The 25,132-nt window shown below is 40.7% G+C and overlaps 2 protein-coding genes across 4 annotated transcripts in view; one reads left to right on the forward strand and one right to left on the reverse strand.

Moving 5' to 3' along the window:
• Nucleotides 1-29: 29 nt before the first annotated feature.
• Nucleotides 30-9,694, reverse strand: vps26c (VPS26 endosomal protein sorting factor C). The gene is made up of 8 exons (XM_036524979.1): nt 9,562-9,694; nt 5,961-6,104; nt 5,654-5,803; nt 3,751-3,831; nt 3,423-3,497; nt 1,966-2,116; nt 1,308-1,460; nt 30-849 (listed from the first exon to the last, which is right to left on the reverse strand). Exons 1-8 carry the CDS (start codon nt 9,616-9,618, stop codon nt 767-769), a joined length of 894 nt encoding a protein of 297 aa, XP_036380872.1. The 5' UTR covers nt 9,619-9,694; the 3' UTR covers nt 30-766.
• Nucleotides 9,695-12,852: 3,158 nt separating this feature from the next.
• The window catches only part of dyrk1aa (dual-specificity tyrosine-(Y)-phosphorylation regulated kinase 1A, a), a 51,685-nt gene continuing 39,405 nt past the window's right edge, over nt 12,853-25,132 (forward strand). For 2 of the 3 annotated variants that reach the window (XM_036524432.1, XM_036524433.1), the window contains exon 1: nt 12,937-13,007. The gene's annotated coding sequence lies outside the window, so the exon portion shown is untranslated. Of the gene's footprint in view, nt 13,008-25,132 lie in introns of all 3 variants that reach the window. The other variant, XM_036524434.1, reaches the window with a different exon arrangement.

The following is a 25,132-nucleotide window of genomic DNA, read 5'->3' on the forward strand; positions in this document are numbered from 1 at the left end:
TTTTTCTTAGCTTTACTTCTCCCCTCATTACGGCTTGTTTATACACATGATATTTCTAACACTGGGAATCAGGTGTAAATTAAATTTTGATCAACACTTGCAGACATGTTTAAGCACAGCTGATTTATTCACCGATATACAGAATCCCTGGGAACCCAAAATAAGCCGAGCAACACCCTGGGTCCTCATTTACATGTTTGCTCCCGTGATTCCCTCTTGTCATGCTGTAGAGTCTAAAAGCAGCTCCTCACAGCTAAGGAGAGGGGAACTTTCACACCATCACACCCAATCTGGAGTCTCTGGCTTTCCAGGAAGGGGAGTCACCACACTGGAGCGCTGACTTCACCAATAGAGATTCATTAATTACTGCTGAGCTGTACTACATTGGGCACCATAGGTTACAAACAGTAAAAGCCAACTAAAGTTGCTTTTAACCCATTTGTAGGCCGAGCACTCTTTGTCTTGACTTGAATTTGACTTACTACACGTGAAAACAATACAAACAACAGTGTTTTATGGGCTGGCAACAGTCGTGTTAATGTCAGCTTAAGTAATAAACCACTGATCTTTTTTGTCTGGTGGTGCTTAATTGATCACAAGTCCAATTAATAACAATCAAAAACGTCCACTCTGGTTCTATGAAGTTCATTCACTGTGTTATAAGAAATTGTTCCACTTCTGTTGTCCAATGAAATTGTCCATGCCAGTATTCCGGAAATGGTTTGCGGCCACGGGCAGAGGCTGACACTCTCACTCAGCACGGTCCTCACACCCGACACAATTTCAGAGGGAAGTTTTCAGTGATCAGATGGTCATCGTGCAGAACTATCACCACGTTAACTTCAAATTCTTGCGGAGAGAAAACACGTAATTCATATTCAATGTAAAGTTCAACTGCACCACAACGACAGTAAAAGGCATGCTGTTTTTTAATCAATGTTCTTTCTTTAAAAAAAGTGTAATTGATAAGTTTACTGCTGTTAATTCAGTCTAAAAGACATAAAAATGTTTTCAAAACATTTAAAAAAAACATTTTCTCTGAAATATTAACTTTGAAAGACATTTTTCTCCCACAGAGGCTTAAAATTGGACTTTGGTGACCGTATCCCTCTGATCAGCATGCTTTTGACACTCTGCCTCACTCTAACTGAGCATTAGTGGTGGAAATGGACACCCAGATAAGACAACTGGTGTAGAATATTGCTTCAGTAATGAGGTGTACACATGCGTGTTAAAAGGGGGTGAATAGCATGTAATGTAAGGGCCATGCTGGGCCACTAATGGGATGTTGCTTGGTGATGGCTTACCGACTTTGAAGTTGGTGGTTTCGAGCGTGGGGCAGGTGAAGAGGCGAGGAAACACCATGTAGATGGGAATGGGCAGGCCGTGGCAGATGTCCCCCTCTGCGATCTGGATGTTCTGTATCTCTGTGGCGTCTCGTGCGTAGCCCTCAGCACATCCTGCAGTGAAAGGTTTAGAAACTCTTCACCCCTGCTATCACTCCTGTGTTTCTCTCTTGTCTGACTGGGTCCTGATCAGAGGCAAGCAGACTCTGACATCACACCGTCACTACTGTCAACCATTTCAAAACATCAAGTAGTTTTTTTTTTTTTTTTTTTTTATAATAGGTAATGGGATATATTACGACTACTGACATGGCATTTTGCTTCACATATTTTCTTTATGACCATTAATCTTGGCAATACCAGATAAAATCTTCCCATGTGTTTACCCAACTTGTGTTCTTGTACAATTAACCCTTTAATAACACATTAACACATTCATTACTTTCCTTGTAATATCAATTGTGGTATCAACTGCATGACTTCAAGACCTTACATATTTGGTGTCACTTTCTAACTGACTAGGGAGACACAATACGAGGAGTAATGTGAAATTGTAATATGTAAATCTCAAGCCTTGGTTGACAAAGGAGAGTTTTGTATCGAGTTGGTTGGCACCCACCACAGGTCTCCACTCTGACCAGCTGCAGCTCGATGCTTTTAATGGGCACCTCTGAGCTCTCCACAACCAGCTCTCCTGTCAGTGGCTGGGTGATCACACAGTTAGTAGCGTTCAAACGGCCCCGGATCAGGAACTTGGGAAGGGAGCTTCTCTGTAAAAATGATTACCAAATGTTAAAGCTAAGAAGATTTCCTCATGCCCAAGATTCTCAAATGCCCAATGATATTTTATTTAGTGACTGTTTATTCAGCTCCATGTGTGTACTGTAAAAAATTCTGTCTTAAGTTAATAACGCTGAAGTGGCTGATTCGAAGACAGAACATCCATTGGTAGCATAACAACCCAGACAGTTTGGGAGCCAGACATTGAGTATGGAGGACTGAAGGTGCTGAGAGATTAATATTTGGTCAATAAGTAGTATATCTATGACAATTGCTAATGTGGAGTTACCTTGAGCTTTCAGCAGACGTGAGATGTGTACAGTGCCCTCTGAGCTCCTTCAGTTTTCTTAGTTCTCATTTGTTAATAGCTTTCTTAAATTCAAATCACAGCTGAAATGATGCATGCTGGATCATCATCAGGCTGCTTTACAGTTTAACAAAGCTTGAGCTTCTTAGCAGGGGTTACCAGGTGTCAGGCAATGTGTCCGGGTATGTATTTGGATAGTTTGACAAGGGCACCAATACCGCAAGACGCTAATCAACCTCAAAGCAAAACAGTTCTGCCTCAATATTTCACACAGGGGATGAGATTTTTAAATTTAGACATTAAGTCAGCTTTTTGACACCAAACATACCCCTGATGAGTATTGTCAATAAAGAAAAAACATGAACCTCAGTGTCACTGAGATGCAGTTTGATAGTTTGATAGTCTTGTCCCTATTTGTATTTTGACTTCTGAAGAGGTTCATGGCATGTCTGCCATAAGCACCATATTCATCCAGGTTACAACAGTAGGTGGTACTTTTTACTGATGCAATAGTGAACCCTGTAGCAGACACTGGCTGTTTAAGCTTCATGTGGATGTTGTTATATCTATCACCTGACTTGTTGAGGTAAAAATCCCTGAAATTTTTCAAAATGTGCCTGACATTTGGATATGGCTGTCTAATTTCAACCGTGATGAAGGCTACTGACACATTGCCTTAGTGTGTAACCTCCTCTTGTACCCAGTGTTAACACAGGTTTATAAGCTTCTCTAACGATCCAGTCATTTCCTATAAATATTCAAACATCTGAACTCTGAAACAGGACTATTTCTGCAGGAAAAGCAGATATGAATCACTTTGATTTCTGTGTTTTTGAAAGATGTCATTCCTTTGAAAACATAGTTGCTTCTCTGTCATAGTTTAAGCATTAAAAATATGCTTGTTTTAATATGAGCCGAGAAGTTGGCCTGTCAGAGGTCAGGCCAACTGGCAGCTATGTGGAACTGGTGACAGACATGGACAGCCCTACCTCTCTGACATTCTGCAGTGTCTCTGGAGTGATGGTAAAATCCACTGGACCAGGCAGCACCTTTCCTTTCTGAGGCTGAACGAGAGAGTGGGGGTGAAAGAGAGAGAGGGAGAGTACGTGTATAAGCAGGAAACCATCAACTGCAGGAAGATGACCAATCCAAGGGGAGAAAGTGAGCTAAACCGATGCAATATTTAAGAGAATAGAAGAGAACTAGGGAAACTGCAGGTGAGTACAACGTGACCAAGACTAACCCTTCACAGAGCCCCTTCACAGAGCCCCTTCACAGAGCAGAGGACATTGCAGGACAGTGTGCTGCCCTACTCACCTGACAGTGGACCATGAATTCACAGGTCTTGCTCAGATCTTTGGCCAACAGGGAGCGTTTCATATCACAGCGCAGGGTGTACTAAAATAGTAAAGACACAGTTGTATATTAAGTCAATTTTAAAGTATTGTACCTGGTGGAGACTTTATATTTACATCCATAACTATTTTAGTGACTTGGCTGAGTACTAAACTTGATTTGACAAAATGATTTGTACATCTCATCTTGTGTGCCACCCCCTACACCGCACCCCCTTCCATGTTTGCCTGCACCCCTCCCTGTGTCCACCCTCCACTTTTGCCAGCTCCTCCTCCTGCAGCGCATGTCCCTGGTCTGGCAGTGGCTGGAGGCTGTGTGTGGGGAACAGTAAGAGGCACAGATCCAGATCTGGCTCTAATTGCTGACAGAGCATTCCAGGAGCTCGCCTGGGTTCCAGGCCGAGACGGCCTCTAGACGCTTCCCCGACCACCCACAGCAAAGGGCTCCTGATAAGGGGGGGGGGTCAACGCAACCTCAGAGTGAGGGGGCAGAGGGGCCTACTGCCCTGTCACAAGATCTGTTTCGTAACGTCTCCAAAACTCATTAGAAGAATACAGCATCTGCGGCTGGGGCCTGAAGGGTTCAGGAGAGAAACCATCCAAACCCCCCCCCCCCCCCCCCCCCGAAAAAAAGAAAAACAAAGTTGTGTCTGAATGAATCATTGAGGCCCCTAGGAAGACTGCAGGGAGGGAAAGGCAGCCTACTGCTCTGAAGAACATTGAGCAGACAGGTAAATGAATGGACCACTGAAATAAAGACACGCTGGCAGAAAAATACTTACTAGCTCATGAGGTGTCACCTTATGTACTCATGTATGAGTTGCCCTTTATCCCAGTTTTTCCAAGTTCACATGGGGTGGCGCTTGGAAGAGGGGTCTGTACTGCTGTACCCTTAACAGTATTCTACTTTTTAAATTAATAGATGGAATAATGTGTGCAACTTGTTGATCTGTTTTTTTCTTGTTTACCACATAAAAAGAATATAATAACCTCCATATTCTCCAATGACCATGTGATTAGAGCGTCCACCCTGACCTCCCTTGTACCCTGTCTAGCAGATGAGCCTCTGAAGTGACTTCCTGATCCACCGATCAAGATAAGCTTTGAGGTACCCTGGCTCATATGTTTTTGTGACTAAACATAACAATTGGACTTTGCATTTGAAAGTTAGCTTCAAGTAGGATGATTATTTGTAGAGTAGAATTTATAAAATGTTCCAAGCTTAAGGATTTGTAGGTGAATATCTAGTGTTCTTGACAGCATCTTCCTGACAATAATTGTTTAATCCGCTCTACTGTTGATGAGAAAGATGTTGACAAGACTGCTTTTTCAAAGTGTCTTCCCTTCAATCTTTAAATAACATTCTCCTTAGTTAAGACCACACACCACTTCTTGTGAAACGGGAAATGTCAATTAATTTGTGCTTTCCATCTCTATAATTATTCCTCATTAGCTAAATTTAGCAGCTAATACAAAAAAGGACCACAATCCCCGTTTTGTTTTTGGCAAATGCCAGCCCAACAAAAGCCTCTTTTAATGATCTTCAGGCAGGTTCCCGATGCTGAGTCAGCTGACAACGCTCGTGCTGGCCTCTCATGGGTAAATACTGAGGGGAAAAAAACATGTTTCACAAATACGGTTTGTCTCTGGGAGGCAGGGAAAACAGATGTTCGGAGGGAGTGCTGTGTAGTTTTTTAGGCGTGGTGCAGGTCGGACAGCGGCAGAGATTAATGGGCAGTGTGTCTGAGGCGGCCACGCCGTGGGAGGCACAGCTCTTGGCCAGTCTGGGCCTTGTCTGGTTTGAAGGGAAACTAGGTCACAGTCTGAGAGTGCGAGTCACCTCGGCCGGGGAGCGTGGCTCGTACCTGAATGTTGACGAAGACCCCGTGGTAGGTTTCATAAAGCACTTTGTTGCCCTTGACGTGCAGCGGGAACTCGAAGGGGATCTCAGTCTTGCCCCCGGGGACCTTCCCCGGTTTCACCACCTCAATGTTGCTGGTGATCAGCTGGATGGGCTAGGAGAGGGAGAAGTTTCAAAGAGCGAGCTCAGTGCCAGTGTACCCAAACTCTGCCAACACTGCCAATCTGAACATTTCAGCAGCTTGTTACTTGTAATCAAAACAAGAAAGGGCAGGATGCACAGTAACATGATGGCTGCCATTTGTCACTCACCTTGACAGAGTTGTAGAAAGCCTCAAAGACACCCACGCTCTTGGAGCTGAGCTGCAGGTTGACTATCCCCTCCATAGTAAGAGAAATGCCCTGGTGTTGTACCGCCTCCTTGCAGATAACAACCACAACACCAGCCAGCACTTCCTGGGAAATTAAAGAGAATATGTGAGTGGTAAAAACAGAGCAGTTAAAGTGACAATGACACCGACAATTTGCTCTCGGATTGCAACTGCAAGTATGGGCAGTAAATCAGGAAAGTAACTACTAGGATTGCGAGAAGACATTTTAATTTTGCCTCCCCATTCCAGTTTCACCTTTGCCCAAATTTATCAAGCATAATTCAAATACACCTTCTTTTCCCACTGTATTTCTACCCTGATTCAACTTGCCCTGTGAGGATAAAGAGCAATTCCTCAGTGGAGGAAACAGGTACAGGACCACTGAACACAGTAAAGAGTGGATGCTGCAAAAGATTTTTCTGTATCTACGGGCCATGCACCCCAGCAGCAGGGCTCTCCCTGTGTTAGTCAATTGTGCTTTTAAGCAAATGCTCAAGATCTTGGTCTTGAGATCTCACAATCACATTACCCAGCAAATCCACTAAGGGGCGCACTGGTAATCTGGCATATCAGCAGCATAAATGACTAATGCGTCTGTGATTCTTTATTTTCTCTTGTGAAGGAGCGGCCCTTCACCCCACCCCAACAGACTGAATGTTAATTGTTTGTTTAATTGGTTAAATTGAGGATCCTCATATTGTGCATTTTCCATCTTGTAAAATAAGCGCCTTAAATCAATCAACTACAACTGAAACAGGTTTCATGTTTGTCTTAATTGATTGTTTAATAATTGTTTTGTTAATTGTCTTGTCTGTCTGAGAACCAGTTAACTGGTCACATCTGCACTAATTAGACTTGTTATATACAGGTGTGTGGCCAGTTTCAGACTCTTGGAAGCCATTTTGTGTGCTGGTGGCTGTAGACTACGTCTCCTGTGTTTGGGAGTGGTTTTTTTAAATAAACTGGGGGTTTTTTTGTAAAGTTTTATTCCTGTTAATTTATGTGGAGAGCATCAGCCAGCTCTGTCACATCTCTCATCACTTTACAAGCATTTATTTTTAACAGAAACATCTATCTTTGCAAAAGAGGCGGTGGGCAAATGTTCCTGTGAATTTATCTGGAAGTGGGCATGACCCCACATAATCCAAGCACTGAGACGGGTCTTCTCTTCTACTGGGCTCTGTCCAGTGCCATTCATATGTGGCAAAGAGTGGAGGCACTGGGATGCACTGTACTTGAACTGAAAGAGGCTTTGTTTAGATGGCAGGTTTGCATCGCCAGGCTGTAGTTCACTCTGTGGCAAGAGCCTCTAGCCTGCCCCTCTACAGAACCTCTCAGTGGGGAACGAGGGGAATACAGAGCAGCATCACAACTGGTTGCTTTGGAAAGGCTTGAACAAGCCTGGCTTTCCCCTCCGCCAGCAGAGATATACGTATAGCAAAAGATTGTGTGGTTCTAACAGTGCATGGCGTAAAAGGCTGCTTTTCACGTATTTGAATTTTTTTGCTCACTTAAACTTTCAGAACATCCAAAGGCTACTCTTTAACCCCACACTCTGAGCCTATACATCTCTGAACACTTTGCCTGCCTGGATATACACAAAACTGTGTCCACACACCTTTTAGTGCTAAATATACTTTACATACATGCAGTGATGTTATGCACATGCATATATGTTCCATCCATAAGAGAAATCCATGCAGTTGCTGTACAGGAGCTGAGAAGTGAGGCTGAAGGCTTATGGGTTATGCTCTGCTCTGGTTTACAGCAGTAGAGCTATAGCTGTCCACTAGTAGTGACACTTATCTGGCTATTACAATGAGTTAAACTAAACCTGGATTTTGAATCGAGGTGGACTTTCAAGATTTAAGGTCCCCTTTTTAGTAAGACACACTTTTTTTTCCCCTTCAGTGCTGGAGTAGTTGAGGGACCAAACATGACCCGGGTCTGATGAGGATGAATTATGCATTTTGTGCTATACCAACCACCAGCGGGCGGTCAGTGAGTTAGACATTGATGGTAGTGTGCAGTGCAGAAGCAGCCTGGAAGCCTGACCCCCAATACAACCAACTCTGAACTCATTCAGAAAATAACTTCTATGGATGTGTGTATATGAGTGTGCTGGGGGGGTGACTTAAAATAGGAAGCATGGGATCAAATATGCAATGGACCCACTGTCCAACACCATCTTTACTGGTGCAGTGATGGACCCATAGTCTTACATTTTCTAGGGACAGAGTGAACCACAGAACCACACAATTGAACCATTTATTGACTTTCATAGTTCCACTAACTGAGACTGACTTCTCTGGCTGACAGCTCTTCAGTTATCTTTGTGTTGTGTCGTTAAAATGAAGTTTAATGTCCATTCCACTTAAATGTCAATGTAAATTTTTCTCAACATAGCAGGTCCTTAAAGCAAAGGAGGAATTGGCTTGGGTAAATCATGGAGATCTGATGATCTGAATGGGAGAACTACCTTTGTATGTTCCTTACTTCCTCACTTTCTAACCCCTCACCAAGTTCTCACACTTCTCAATAAAGACAATTCTGTTTCAGAACTGTCTAGCACTATCAGTTACTGAAAGATATTTCCACAACCACAGGTTATTCATTCATAATACTTGCCATGTGCCAGCCAGATACTGCTCTGGAATCACAATCACATATTATAGTCTTATTATCCATACATACCTGACGCACTTTAGCCCATGATTCGTGTAAATTAATTACCAACGTGCATCAAGCAAGTGCAAAATCGACTTGATTTATGTGCGAGAGAACATCATCTTTTATCTGCCATTTTGCGGCCCTAGGACTTCTCAGGGTGGAATGGGGCATTTGTGTCCTCTTCCACGCATTTACAGATATTTCACATTTTTACCCTGGCTCCCAGAGCTAAGTGGCAACAGAGACATGAGAAACTGAGAGATGTTATAAAGGCATACAAATTTAACCACTGGCTGCAGCTGTGTAAAAATGACGCACATTTACACAAATGGGGACAATGAAAAGACTAAGTTGATGTACATGCACAGTGTAAAAATACTGATGAATATCGAAATCCAAAAGTTAATATTTAACAGATAAGGTATATCTCTACAGCAGAAACTCCAACTCCATTTCACACAGTGACGAGCAGATCAGTAGCCGTTCAAGCCCAGGGAGCTGCCCCATTTGCTTATAAGGCCAGCGTGAGGGTGGCAGGGCCATTCACACAGCACACATTCAAAGCCGGTGCTGTAACAACGGTTAGTCTTGAGCATTAAAAGTTTTAATGTGTCACTGCACTTGTTATAGTAAATGAAGCTTGCCAGCTTCGTTGACCTAACCGATGAGGCACTCAACTGACGAGCTACAGCTATCTGGCAAGCTAGCTAATATAAATGATACAGGATCTATTACATGACGTGGTTATGTCGAACTGAATGTACATAGCTTGTCACAAATGATCTTCGCAAATAAGTTTAGTGAACACACAGGGCACATAGCTAGCAAATGGTCGTGAAAGCTACAGTCAGGTCAACAAAAGGGCGCCTTACCCCTTCATGATATACTTTATTGGCTCGCTTGAGTCTTATGTCCAAACTGGTACTCATTTTCTTCAGTCTTGCAAGCAAATCGCAAAATTATACAAATTTACAGCTCCTTTACTTTCTAGCTATCTGAACGTACTTCCTGTTTCTCATTGTCACGTGATATAAATGACTCCATTCACGTGATATCAATTTCGCTATGATGGCTACCATTTAGCGCGTGGTGTACGAACAGATTTTCTTGTCTTGGCATATAGGTAAACGTGTTCGTTGACAACTTCAGTGACGACTAGCTATGTGTAGCTCAGACTAGAAAAGTTTGTCGTCTCCTAGCTGGTGCGCTGTTTCGAAGTTGTAGTAATAACTTGTAATGAGTGCATTCTGCAGGCAGTTCTTTGCAGCGGTGTCGTTGTGACATAGTATATCTAGTTTGCTAGCTTGTTGTTGGAATAATCGCGCAGTTTTGAATGGTATTGCGAAATGGGTTTTCACCCAATTCATATGTGTAGATTAGGTTGTTACGAAGCATCATACATATTTGTCCACTACAACATAAACGATGGCAAGCTGTTTTAAATGCAAATCGTGAGTTGGTAATTTACCAGTGGGGTTGCCGTAGTAAATTGGCTCTTTGACATTACGTAGTTTAAACCCCAAACTAGCGATCATTCAGCAATAAGCCAAGCCGTGTTATATTTGTACTACTGCCTGTTACTTGGGTTTTCCACAAATTTGGTATCCCAGCGCACAGACAAAGCACATTGAGTCGTGGTACTCAATTTAAAAGGCATTTGTGCGACGTGTTTTGAACTTGTTTGACTTTTCCTGTGGTGGTCACCTCGTGCGCTGCGAGACCGACAGCTGAGCCCTTCATGCATCATGACAGTTCTGATTCAATCACTTTGACCCTTTGCGTTTTCTTCTTGGTACTCTTCTGTTCGAAAAACCCTTCTGGTGGCACATTCTCTCTTAATACACACCTAGTTTGCACAGCTCCCCTTCGGGTTTATACAGTTACAATCTGCTTTTAATACGTTTTTGTGTTGAAAATTCAGGAACAGCTGATGTATTACGTCAGGTTATATTATTTGATATCTGCCCAAAACTGACGTTGCAAGTTTACTCGTGATGCCTATAACTGTCCTACTTCCTACTGTCCTGAGGACTTTAGGACGTTGCCAAAAATTACTACAAATTACCTACTAATGATAATGAAAATACTACTAAGAAATTGTAGGCTTAATGGCAATGGACTGCACTGCTGTTAGAGCAAAAAAACATCTAGCCCTATACAAGGACAACGTGCAAGTTGATATATAAGGCACACACAAATAAAATGAAGCAGATCATGTAATTGATTGAGATAAATCAAATAAATGTAATGTGCTGTACATGTGATATTTGTGTATAGATATGCTGCAATGTCATTTCATGGCCATAATATTTACTTGTTATACTTCTGTTCTTTTGTGCTGGAAGTTGCTCTGGATAAGAGTGTCTGCTAAATGATTGTAATATTCAATGCAAAATATATATTATGCATACATTTTCTGCTTACAGGTTTTTACATGATGATGATGGATGTGATGACAATGATCAGGACAATGATCATGTTAACAGTAGCACCACTTGTCTAGTTGCATGCTCAGCTGACATCTTCATTGATCATGTCTAATGATGGTGCTGTGTGCTGTCTATGTGATCAACTAGGTTGTGAACCACAACCACATGCTGATTATAATTTGCTTCTTGTTTATTGCATCTTGGTTCAAATGACAACATAGGGCATTCGAACATAGGACATCAAAACATTCATGCTGTACCTCCAGACTCCCTTTTCCAACTGCTATGGCCCTGAACAGAATATGACAGTTTATTCAATGACTCCTACAACTGGATTGTGACATTTATGATTTAGTATCATCTCTTCTCTTTGCCTAACCTTCTTGCATGCACTTTTGTAAGTTGCTCTGGATATGAGCAGCTGCTCAGTGACTAAATGTAAATGTAATCCATGTGTACAAATGCTTTTTTGTATGAAAGTACACCGATACATTACTTCCAATAAAGAATGGTGATTGCAGGAAGTAGCGATTGTTGGAGCCTCCCTCTGTTTGTTTGATTTCTCACTTTCTTCTGTTCACCTTAATACATGTGCAAAAGCTTTTTATTATAACCAATTAGTAGAGAGACACAATATTTCTAGCACTGTAGAATGTCTATGTGGCAGAAATTAGACTGTTCCACATTTAGACATCGGAAGTTTAACAAGTACAAGCAGCAAGTGAAGAGGGCAGGACAACAGAGGCAAGTCATTAGGAGTGGAAACAAGTGAGGACAGACTAACAATTAACCTTGGCATTTACCAGGCTGGAGTTTAATGCAAAATATGCTGATATAAGGGTCACACTTCTATCAGTACTATACAGGGGAACACACTTTTCCCCATATACAATGTTAAGTTGTAGTTACTGAGATACCTCATTCCAGGGTCGACTAAAAAAGTCAGACCCATCCATTGATTTTAAAAAATTGACATTTAGGTTCAAACACTTCGTCGTCTCAGTATTGATCACTGTGCTACAAGGCAAGCATTCTACAGCCCGACTCATGTTATTTCCCTGGTTTGGTTACATTATCTGTTTGAGGGATCCTGCAATCAGTGGTCGTGTAATTTCTCCACCCCTTTCTCTACGTAAAAATTGATTGGCGGTTTCTATGACAACCGCACTGCCTGTTCCTGCGTCATAGGTCCATCCGGGAACTTCGTAGTTTGATTGACAGTTGTCATGGTAACATTCTCAGTCAGCCACCATTTTGTTAGTTGCTTTTTCTTTTTTCAAATAATTTAGCTTCCCGCCGGAATGATAAATTTACGGTTTATTAGTAATGGCAGTGATACTGAAACCAATGCGTCGACAGGATCGTGTTAAGAAAATTCGGAGGTCTACAATTTAACGCGGTGGATATTTTTAGGCGGCACCGAGCGTAGTGGCCGTCCGTGTCTCTATGGTCTGCCGGGCCGGTTCGCTGCGCAGGTTTGGAACGCGCGCCATTTTGTGAAATTTACAAAAAAAACCGTGCAAGAAAACAAGGTTTAGAACTAAAGGGCCTGCAATTATAAACCTCTTTTAGGGATCGTATATTGTTGGATACGGGAGTTGCCGACAGTTTACATTTTCTGTGGGTAAATGTGAATGTATGTTTCTTCAGGCATAGATCGAATAAGTTTGTGTTTAGCTAAGCTAGCTGGCTAGTTGACGGAGAGGCGCTGTTGATTTGGAAACTGAATTGACACCGAGTCAGAGGAGTGAGGGGTTTGCTGGTTGGGAAATCTGGGGGGCTCCTTGGAGAAGAGGAGAAACTGGATCCCTTACTTCGACCTACGGGTTCCGGGACTTTAAATGAAGATCGTATTTTACAGATAGGAAGAGTGATACGTAACGACAAAGGTGAGTTGCGCTGCAGAAAACGTTTGTCCACGGTATTTTGAATTGTTGAAACCCGCTATCTGGAGACACGGCTTTGCTAAGTAGCACGCTCGGTCGCTACTGTTTGTTAGCCAGGGGGGTTACGTTTTAGCTAGCTAGCCTAACGAGGCTGGTCATTCTGGAAATGTGGAAGATGCTTGATATGACAACCCGTACCCTACTAACTAGACTGTTGAACTGAATTTTGTTACGAGTAAGGTGTGAATATGATGCGATCTAATTTATTCGCAGGTAATAGTTGCGGCTGCTTCTAGGCCACAGTGATAATGTTGCTAAGCTAGCGAGCTTGGAAGCCCCTTTGCTTGGTCGCTATAATATTATTTGCTGGCTAGCGAGCTAACCAGCCTAATGACAGCTTCTCTGCTTGTAGGTACTTTGACAATCATTCGTTTGTTACAACAGCTACCAAACTAACGTTAGTTAACGTTAGTCAAGTGGCTACTTGATATGATCAGCTATCTAGGCAGCTAGCAAGCGCTGTGAAGACCAGAGAAAACGTGGGAAATAACTAGCTGACTAGTTAAGATGGATATGCACTTGCTAGTTGGTAGGCTCTCTTAGGCGCCAGCTTGCTAGCTAGGTAGCCACCTAAGAGTAAGTGAATTGTTTGCTATCTGGCTAGTGATGGCATCGTGTCGTACACAAATGTATGGTCTCATGAAGCAAAGCTAGCTAGTAAGGTAGGGAGTTTAGTCTAACGTTATATTGTGTCGCGAATTACCAAGTCAACATTTTCCGATCAGAAATGCCGAAGTGACAGACGTGCGACTCCATGGCTTCTTGGTAGCGCCAGATATCTCGCTTATTTAGCCTTATTTGACGAGTGACATCTTTTGCTAAGATTGACCGTTATGCTATGGGCAACTTGCTAGGTAGCCAGATGCGTAGTTAGCTGTGTTTAACGTTACGTTATACGTAAATTGTGATTTTGCTTTAAAAGGGGCACAGTAGGCAGCCTGACACAGTTGGTGTTCTTTAAGTTATCTAGGTAGTTGCATTCACAAATCAGCTAGAATTAAATGCAGTTTTGCCAAACTAGTTAGCTAGCATACGAACTAGCTAACGTTAGTGACGTTTTGTCCACAACTGTGGCAGTCTAGCTAGATGGCTATCGTTAATCCATGTTTCAGTCCATTAGCCGAGAAGTTAGCAAGGCGCCCCAGCTAACGTTTGATTGCGTTAGACAGTCAGGCCTGGTTCGTGACTGTTTCTAGGATAAAAAGGTCTTACGATTACTGTTTGACCGGAGCCCATGAGTGAAGGCACATATTTGTAAAATCGGATGACTAGCTGCAATTATGGCTGGCTGTACAGTTAGCGGTTGTTTTGTGCTGCAAGTGTAGGTAGTTAGCTAATATTGTGTTGTATGCTAAAATGATTGTCACGGGGTTCACTGTAATGTTAGCCATATCATGTTCCCACTATTTGAGTAACGTTGCTTTCCATCAGCGATTCGAAATATAGACTAGCACTAGCCAGTTGGTTAGCTAGCTAGCTAAGCTGTGCAGTTACGATCGTACTATTGGCCCTAGTGTTTCATCGAATATATATTTGAAAGGCAGACGGGTTTTTGGCTTGTTCTTACAATTTATGTTTATTTTGTAAATGTCTTTTGCATTCGATGGATATGTTAGCTATGTTTAATGAATGCTTTCAAACCTTCAGTGCCGAACTATATGTGGTAATCAAAGCATATTATGTCAATGCTGGATGTAATAAGTGCTGATTATATTGGACGTACCTCTTTATTGGGAACAACACGAATGACATTAACCTGCAGCTGCTCATTTCATCAGAAAAGACAGGTGCTTGGGCTTTCTGATCGGTGGTTAGTTAACCGTGCATATACGGTTAAAGGTAAAAAATGTCTATCTCAAAGCCACTACAGTTCAAAATGTTACATGGTTCGTGGTGGAAGGGTCAATATATTGTGATTCCTGCAAGTGATGGCATGTACTGCCAATGTCAAAAAAGTCATGCTGACCTATTTTCACAGAGACCTAGTTTCTGAAAATAGGAAAAATGACAAAAATCCTCTTACTCTTGTAAAATCATTTGTGCGTATGTGATCTACACCGCATGCACATACATCTCAGCATTCTGTCAGTACTGTAGTGGCCTAATATTGTAATAAATGTAAAGGTGGTTATTTTTACCTGTTTTCCTTTTTTGAAACTGCCCATATCCTACTTTGACTACAAGGAAAGTCTGTTGAAATATACAACTAGTGGGGATAGAATTGGCTGTGTAGGCTGGTTATTGGTCGTAGAATGCTAGAGGATAACAGGACATCAGAAGCACGTTTGGTTGCTTATACCTGAAGAACTGGTCTCCATTTCCAATTATTACATGGTTTTTTACATTGTTTACAAATTCCAAAAGAGAAAGCTTCTCTTAAAGCTGGATTGTGAATGTCTCTACATTCCAAAGAACTTTTAATTACTTCTTGAAGTACAGCTAAACTGTCAGATTATCTTATGACAAAAAAACTGCATATGTTACGAAACCTATATTTCCACCTGAGTTCTTATAAACACCTAGGAGAATGTTAAAATGCATTGTTAGGTGCTTATTTTAGATCAAAGAACCAACAGCTGTAAGTGTCAAAGCACGAAGAATCCTCTCTTGATTTTGTCACTGCTATTCCTGTTTGTGCCCTGGAATTTGATAAGCAGTTGTTTCTAAACGCCAAGAGGAAGACAGTGTATTTTCTTAAAAATAATCAATCAACCTTTGTACTGAAGATATTTTTGATCTTTGATGAATTAAGTGTTATCTATGGGATTAAATTATTTAGTCACTTTTAAAAATAACTCAGACAGTTGTGTAATTTTGGTGCACTTGTTTGTGGAATTTAAAGAGGAATTCCCTAAGAACAAAGTCCTGTCTGACAGACAGAATGACTGGAAAAATACCAATTAGAAGTCCACACCTAAAACAAGAGTATTTGAGATAAAGTACATTCTCAATGGTTAGATTTCATCCAAAAATGGAAAAGTGGGGCAATGTCATGGGGCGTGGTGAAAAATTGAGAAAAACTTCATTGTTGCTTGTGGAGAACAATTTACCCCCTCCAGAATTTAGTAAACGATACAGAATATGTGTAAAACATATGAGTTCCAGTTGATCATGATTTGGATCTAGGGAATAGACAGATATGTGGTATAAGTATCTACTTATAGGAACAGTCTCCCTGTCAATCAGGCTGAGTGTGCTGTATGCAACAGTCAAAGACGCTCTGCCTTTGACTCTCAGAACAGAAGCAATTGTTGCTCCCCAACAACTAGTGATGTAGTCCTCTTCTACCATGTTATTAATAGAGCCATACTTGGCTGTGTCTACATTTAAATGCATGCAGGTCATTAGCAGGTTACTCAGAGCATTATTAGACTGAAAATAAATACATGCATTTCATTCATATTTTTGCCTCTCAGTCATGTTTATTTGTCAGGAACAAAACCAGAATAATGTGTAGTTTAAACAATTGCAAATTCTTTTGAATTTTGGAAACTGGCAAAAGTGAAGCTGTCTTTTTTTATCAAATGGCTCATTACCCTCTATGATCTTGAAAAGTTACAAGAATACTTAGTGCAATTACAGTGATTCTGAATGACAATCTAGTCTACTGCAGTTGCTAATCCTTTCAGATTTGTCAGTTTTTCATTACTGATTTTTAATACAGAATCTTACAGACCTTCAGTTTTTATTTACTTTTTAGGGGGAAACTGTGAGGAAAAATGACTCGTAGGTTCCACTTTTGGCAATTCTGAGGTACTCGGCAAATGACGTGGACAGTTCAACCTGAGTGGTGTTTGTGCTGAGTTTAATGGACAGATGTGGGAGAAACTCAGCCACAGGTTGTACCAGTGATTTTGTGACATGGTTGTCTCTGCCTGCAGTGGGAGAGCAGAACATGTCACAGTTACACAAGACATATCCCATGTGGCAAGCTCTGTTAACTGATCTTATTGGGATTGCCCTCACTGGAGGTACCAACTGTGAACAGAGACCCATACAGGTCACAAAATATGTGTCTTTCATAAACAAAAAAGATGCAGTACTATACCAGTGAGGCAGATGACAGCCACCATGTATATTCCTTCCTAAAAGCTATGCATAATAGGTAACACGTTGTTGTACAGACTAGTTCTATGTCATGAAGTTGTGTGGTGGACCTCTGTTCTTGCAGCATTGGCTCCAAATCTATTGTTGTAGTGACAGTTCTGCCTTGCTCCTGTGCTGTATTAACAGGTTTGTTTTCATGTTTTGTTTCATGAAGTTGTGTATTTAAAATGCAAAAATCTTTGGTACAAACCAAATTTGTATTTTAAGTCATGGTTAGGTGTACATTGATGTGAACTTTAAGACAATAGATTAAGTTGGTAGCGAGCATGACTATATAGTACATGTGTTTAAAAACCACAGCATTGATGTCATGGTTATTTTCAGCATTTGATTAAGCTTTAAGAATTACTGCTAGCTAGCAAACTGTTTGAAGGAACAAGGCTGGGGACCGTTTCAGCTAGTCACCTAGGTATACTTGTTAAGTAGTTATATTTAATCTTAAAAAAAAATTATGGTAAACAAAATGAATTATATTCATCCTCTTCATTTAACTTGATAGATACCCAGTATAGTAAAGACCTTGGTGTCATTGTGATACATGCATCACATAGCCACCTACCTACCTACTCTTGTGAGGAATATGGTGGTCATTTACAGGTTTGCATATATAGTGTTGCATGTTTTTGGCTGGCACCAACAATGTGCTATTTTTATTTATACTGTTTATAAAACATAAATGTGAAAAACATTTTGTTAAAAGAATGTGTTTTTATCAATTTAATGATGAATGATTTTACTCATTAATGGCTATCCCAACCTGGGGTCAGCTAATTGCCTAATAAGTATCTCCCAGGTTCAATCTGTGAAATGCTGATAACAATAATGCTTCTTGTCTCTGTTGGTTGGAGGTGGTGTTACCCCAGCACCGAATATGTTGCTTCCATTCAATAGTAACTCAAAAGAGGAAAGTCACACCCCACAAATAAAAATGAAAATAATGCATTACTTACTTTGCACTCCTGTTTAAGGCACACATTTGAATCGAAATGCTAACACTTTTTTGCTGTCTAGCTTTCATCAAAACAAATTCATTCTCATATGTGATACCAGACATTGACGCAATATTTAAGTTTTAAAAGGGGGTGCTGGAATTCGCTTACAGCTGGTGAAAAAATAAGTATGACATTTCACTTTGCTTGTAAAACGCCACAACACGAACAGTTATCAAGTTAATTTTTCATTCCTTCTACACATGTACTGTAAGGAATAATGTTCATTATGACATGGCAGTAACAGTGCTATGTTAGTGATACTTATCAGCAATGAAAATTACCCTGTAACATTTGATGGAAATATCAATGAAAATATTACTCAGTCACATTTAATGGTACTCTTTCCTTCTGATTGGTTTGGTAAAGAAAGTCTGGGTGATGATTAGATTTTACTGGCAACATACACACTCATGAGTAATAGTCAATTAATCAACAGATAGGTCACAACTGTAGTTAGTAGCCTGTCTGTCTGCAAATGTCAACCAAAAATGAAATACTGACTCTGGCTAGAAAAATCATGCAAAATGAAAAGGATCAGAATAAGCTGATGTATAAGCTGTCTGCCTATTCGGTCTTTAGAACTTTGGTATCATTGTTAAAATGATTATGGGATATCCCTAATGTCAAGCATACCAGTTTGCACAGCACAGTACAGTATATAGTATATAAAGATGTTGTAACTGTGTTTCTCCTAAGATTTTACCTTGACCAGTTGAACCAGTTGAGAGATGAACTCTGTTGAACCAGTTGAGAGATGAACTCTGGAACAGCAGATTTTTTAAACTGGACCTCTGAGTTATACTATTTTACTTTGTGTGATCCTATATGAGTCTTTTAGTTTCCTAAGGTATTTCTGTCTGTGATATGGATTTTGTGTCGTTTGAATTTGCTTCTGAGGTATGTGTGCTCTCTTGTTTGTATCTCAGTGTGCTTGGCTGCTACACTTGACCTAATCCCGACTCACTGACCTTACCCTTACCCTTAATGGAGCTTTAGAAAAAGCACAAACTTATGTTCTTCTCTGGTGTTTTAGATGTGTTTGGACTGAGCATGAACTAGATACAGAACACAGAAATGTATGTGCTGCAAGTATTTGGCCTGCTTCCAGGTATAAGTTTACATCAAAGCTGTTATCTTAATTGGCTGAAACTGTTGGCAGCAGGAGAACAAATTGTGTATGGATTGTGTAATGTCTCCGAGATCCTCGGACAATCACTCTTAGTATTGAGTCATGCATGAAAAAATTTATTTGATGTTTTAACTTCTGTCAAATAGATTTATAAAAATTTAAACCATTTGAAGATTTTCATGGAATGCTTTGTTCTGTTTGTAGATTTTGATTTCATGTTCTTTCAAATTTAAACTTTTTATTCATCTTTAGGGAATCACTGAGAAATATGAATACAATGCAGTGCAATTTATGTATGTGTTTTTGAAAGAAAGCTTATAGGCAACAAATGTGTGCTATCAATCATTTTTACCAACTATAGTGGGTAACTACCAATGAAATTGAATTGGGTAAATGAATTATGTTGTCAGAGTTTCCTCTTCTGGTTCGTGTACGAGTCCACAAATCTTTCAAAATACATGCAGAATATTTTCTCACAACTTTCAGCAACCAAAGCTACAAAGGTCAAGCAGAAATGTAGGCTATTCCAGACACTAATACGATCTGTACCGTGCCTGAGCACGTTTGACCCCCAAAGTCCAGTTCATTTGACTAGTGTGATCGCTCCGTACCGTGCCCGGGCCTGCTTGAAGAGGTGGGCTCGGGCATGGCATGCATCAGTTACCCCTTTTCCACCAACGTGAACTATGTGCTAGTTCTGGGCTGTTGCTAGTGCCAGTTCAGAGTTGCTTCAACTTGCAAACCTTCTAAGAATGGGTTTGCTTTTCCACGGGCTAGAGAGCCACGTCATTACATTACTGTATATGTCTGTATACGTCTCCGCTTTCCCGCTAGCGCCAAGCTAGCAGTGGTGGCTGGTGAGCCTGAAACAGGGGAAGCCCAAACACTACCTTTAGTTCTGTCATTACTTTCAACCTGTTCCCCTTTATCCTCCTTGATTAACAATAAAACAAATAATTCACAGAATAGTTGACACCAATCGTGTGAATAGAGTAAATGATTATGCTCGCAAAACACTGCAGATTGTCTGTAGTTTGTGTGCTTGCGAAAGCTACAACATGAGATTAATTTAGGATGGCATTTATTGATTTAAATTACGTTAAATGCTCATGAAACATGACTGCTTTCGCAATACACATAAATTTCAGACAATCTGCGATGTTTCGCGAGCATAATCTTTCGCAAGCATAGTGTTTCACTAGCTTGCAGCTGCCACTGTGGGAACAAACAACAACAATAAAAACAAGAGGGCAGTGCTTTAAAAACAAACTTGTCCACTACACTTTATACAATGTTAGCCTTTTGTTAAGCTAAATGTTCGAATGAATTGAAAAGTGTACAATCGAAGTAGTAATAGAAGATGCTTGTTGTTGTAATGATGACAGTAGTGCACACACAAGTAGTAGTCCTAACTCGTTAACAGTAGCTAACATTGTTGTGATTAGGCTACTGTAATCTGACACAAAATATTGGTCTGTCCCTTAGCATAATGACTGAAATGTCTGTATGCTTCCGTAAAAGTCTCCTTATATGTGCAGCACGATTAACTGAAAATTGCTGCGTTGCATAACCAATAAATCTATAAGGCATGTGAGAGGATCGTGTGTCACCGCGCCCAAAACGATTACAAATAAGCACAATCATGAACTCCATTGGCTGCGCGAGACACAAAAAGTCACATCGTGTGACGTGGGGAGGGGGACAATCGTGCTCGGGCACGGTACAAGGCAACCGGGCCTAGTGTGAGTACGCCTTAAGATTTTCTGGAAGTAAGTACAGGTAGACTTTATAAACAGGCTCACACTTTTGCCAATTTTAATTTTAAGACACATTCTTTCATGATTTTTTATGAAGGATAAATGTTGACAGAGTTAGTCAACCATTTGCAGGTATATGTGGTCAAACCTTGACCAATAGGCAGAGCTAGAGTTTACCACATTCAGTTAGAAGTTGTGCAACCCTGGAGCTACCACAACTGCTGATTTTGACAATGGTAGATCTAAAGTTATTATTGTTATTAAATTAAAACTAATGGCCTATTTGATTCTGCTTTTGCTAAGTATTAGTTTTGTTAGAGTACTCAGACTTTGCAATGTTCAAACAACTAGTGAAAAACAATTCTGTAAACTAAAACAAAAAAATTAGATATTAAGTCAGCAAGACAAGTATGGTAATATAAATAAACATAATTTATAGTTAAAATAAAAGCTAACATAAAAGCTGTCATGGAGGTTACATGTTTTGTGACTTTAAGAGATGTCAGTGATTTTTTTTTTAACCTTACGTGTAAAACTAAAATGTCAGCTTAGAGAAAAATAGCTCACTTCATTTCAACTGTGCAGTAAACATTGGTTTGCTTCTCTTGCTGAGAATGATGTTTCACCCTATTGGCTAGCTTGTGACTGCTTAACCAGTAAGATGTCTTGGAATTGTTAGTTTGCCATCAGTATTGTGCATTTTGCTGAGTTGTAGTCTGTGAAGAGTACAAAGTGGGAATCCCAAAATGATATAGTGAGAATTGGAGTTCTTGCTGATATTGTAAAGGAGCATATCACATGGAGGATGGATGTTTCACACAGAATGTAATCTGTATATTACAAGAGATAACTAAGTTACACCGAACATCTTAAAAGTGCTTTACAGAGGCAGGGTTGCCAGGATGGCAGGGTAAAGTCAATGAAGTGGTTGACATTCTAAGGAAATCCCTTCATGATGATAGTGTACAGTTAAATCCTGTATAATTGGTTATACTTTCTTATTAAGGTACTGCCAGTATTCTGGAAGGTTGTAAAGAATTTGATTCTGAACAGCTTGACTTTGCATCACTAACTGTGTTTGAGTGTATTTTGTTTGATGAGGATTTGATTTTTGGGACACAGAGCTCAAGCTAGCATGGCAGGTGTGACATCTGTTGATTTACAGGTTGTTGGAGCATACCCCCCCCCGTGCCTACACAGCATTTAGAGGTTGGCCCTTAGTGTGCTTTCCTCCTGAAGTAGCCATTTACCCCCTTTCCACCAACGCGAAGTAGGTGCAAGTTCTGGGCTGGTGCTAGTGCTGGTTTGGTTAGGGTTAAAACAAGAGAACGGTGCTTTTAAAAACAAAACCACTGTTACCAAGGTTACGGTTGCTAGCTGTTGGTCAGCTAATATTACCCAAGGAAGCATAGCTGCTTATTTCTCATATCATTGTTACAAACGTTGAACATAACATTAATGTTACGAATATAACACTGATGTGAGAAATTAGTAGCTGTGCTTGCTTGGGTAATGTTAGCTGACCAACAGCTAGCTAGCTAGCCAGCTAGCTAGCCATGTGAGAAATTAGTAGCTCACTAAACAGCTTGTTGGTCACGATAATCCCGCCCCCAGCCCCTGACGTAAGCAGTTCTTGGTTCTAGACCAGCAAAGTGTTGGTGCCGCTCTCGAACCAGTTTTCCTGGCCGAGAGCCGGTTCTTTGGCTGTCAAAACGCAAAGAACTGGTTCGAGACTAGGCATTGGCTCTCGAACTGCCTTGGTGGAAAAGGGGCAACAGTGACCCTGAGGTATAATTCAGTACAAACTTGTGTATCGTCTAACATTGGATAATTTAAATAGATGGACTTTGGAATGTCATACAGTCACACATTATACGACCAAACATTTGCTCCATTTGCATTGTCCTTGTCTTCCTCTACTGCTCATTTCCTTTTGTTTCTCTGTCTTTAATTTCTGCTGTATTACATCACCACAAATGCTCTAGTAATTGTAGTTATGCTTATCGTCACTGGTGTCTCCTCATGTTCACCCAATAGTCACATCTGTTCATTGCAGGGAATTCCAAGTAACATTTTACCCCATTTGAAAGTAAGTGACTGTCAACTGGGCTGTGCAAAGGTAATTTGGTAGCTAACTAATAACACAACCAAATATTCATACTGTTGCCAGTAGATAAGGCAGAATTAAACAAAGTATTATTTTTGTCTCTATGCCTTTATTGTATCCTTTTCGGTTGCTTTTCATTAGGGTTTTAATTGCAAGCGTACTGACTTGTCCTCTGACATTCCTTTAAGTATTGTTTGGTAAAGATCTAAGCACATTCAGTGTTTTCGTATCATTATTTAACGTAGTTTGACAGAGTACACATAGCAGTTGGATGGATGTTCACCTTGGCAGATTTCAAGCCACGATTTGATGTATGATGTATGTATGATTTTCTTTGTTTTTTTTTCTTTTTACAGTCCTGGATACTTGCTCTTTGCTTATCTTTATTTTAAACCAAAATAGCTGTAGAGGTAATTGTGTTAGGAAAGGAACCTAGTATTAGCTAGCTGTCTAACTGTCAAATACCACACGTTCTTATCCAACTGAACTTTTGTCTTCCATATGAACTAAGAAGCATGTGCGTGCTGGTATTTCCATGGCAACCAATACAGCACCGTCTGTGAGGCTGTTTGTTGAACACAAACTGAAGTTGCGTACGTTACTACTAAAATTACCATACAGCTAGCTAATGTTAGATTCTTTGGTAACAAGGTACATGCTTGGTAAGGGGGACTGAGGGAAGTAACTCCCCCTGTACCGCTGCCAGTCCATGGGCTATGGGTTTAGAAATGCTGATATATTGTTGCAAGCATTAAGTCAAAGATAAACATATACTGCTTGATCATCTATTTTCCTTCTAGCTCCGCTAGATTTGATGATACTTTCTTGGTTACTTTCTGGATTGGAAATCACACTGGTGTTATCTCAGCTGAAAGGTGAATGGAACTTTGGAGTTGTCTGTGAACAAGAATTGCCGCCATGCAGATTTGATTTGCATTGCAGGTAAAAATTAGAATATCGTGGAAAAGTTCTTTTTTTTCTTAATTCAGAAAGTGAAACTTTTATATATTATAGATTCATTACACGTAAAGTGAAATATTTCAAGCCTTTTTTGTTTTAAATTGGATCTCAAAATATTAGAATATTTCATTTTGAGTTTGATTAAATTACCATTCATACAGTATAAATGCTGGGTATCTCTCAGTCTAGTTCAGTACACACAACCACAATCACAGGTTCACAGAGTGCTGTATCGAAGCATATTCATGGAAAGATGACTGGAAGGGAAAAGTACGGTAGGAGAAGGTGCACAAGCAACAGGGATGACCGCAGCCTTGAGAAGATTGTCAAGCAAAGCCGATTCAAGAACTTGGGAGAGCTTCACAAGGAGTGGACGGAAGCTGGAGTCAGTGCATCAAGAGCCACCACGCACAGACGTCTTCAGGAAATGGGCTACAACTGTCACATTCCTAGTACCAAGCCACTTCTGAACCAGAGACAATGTCAGAAGCGTCTTACCTGGGCTAAGGAGAAAAAGAACTGAACTGTTACTCAGTGGTCCAAAGTCCTCTTTTCAGATGAAAGTAAATTTTGCATTTCATTTGGAAAACAAGGTCCCAGCGTCTGGAGGAGGAGTGGAGAGGCACAGAATCCAAGTTTCTTGAAGTCCAGTGTGAAGTTTCCGCAGTCGGTGATGATTTGGGGTGCCATGTCATCTGCTGGTGTTGGTTGACTGTGTTTTATCAAGTCCAAAGTCAATGCAGCCGTCTACCAGGAGATTTTAGAGTTCTTCATGCTTGTATCTGCTGACAAGCTTTATGAAGATGCCGATTTCCTTTTCCAGCAGGACTTAGCACTTGCCCACAGTGCCAAAACTACTACTAACTGGTTTGCTGACCGTGATATTACTAGGGCTGTCCCGAATACCATTTTTGGGCTCCAGAGCTTCAGTAGTAATCAACAGCGAATATTCGAAGCTTCGGCCGGAGGGGGGGTTTGCTGAGCATGATTCAGGAAGGACTCGGCCAGACATTCTC

The sequence above is a fragment of the Megalops cyprinoides genome, chromosome 3 (assembly GCF_013368585.1).
Source record: "Megalops cyprinoides isolate fMegCyp1 chromosome 3, fMegCyp1.pri, whole genome shotgun sequence".
Taxonomy (NCBI): Eukaryota; Metazoa; Chordata; class Actinopteri; order Elopiformes; family Megalopidae; genus Megalops; species Megalops cyprinoides.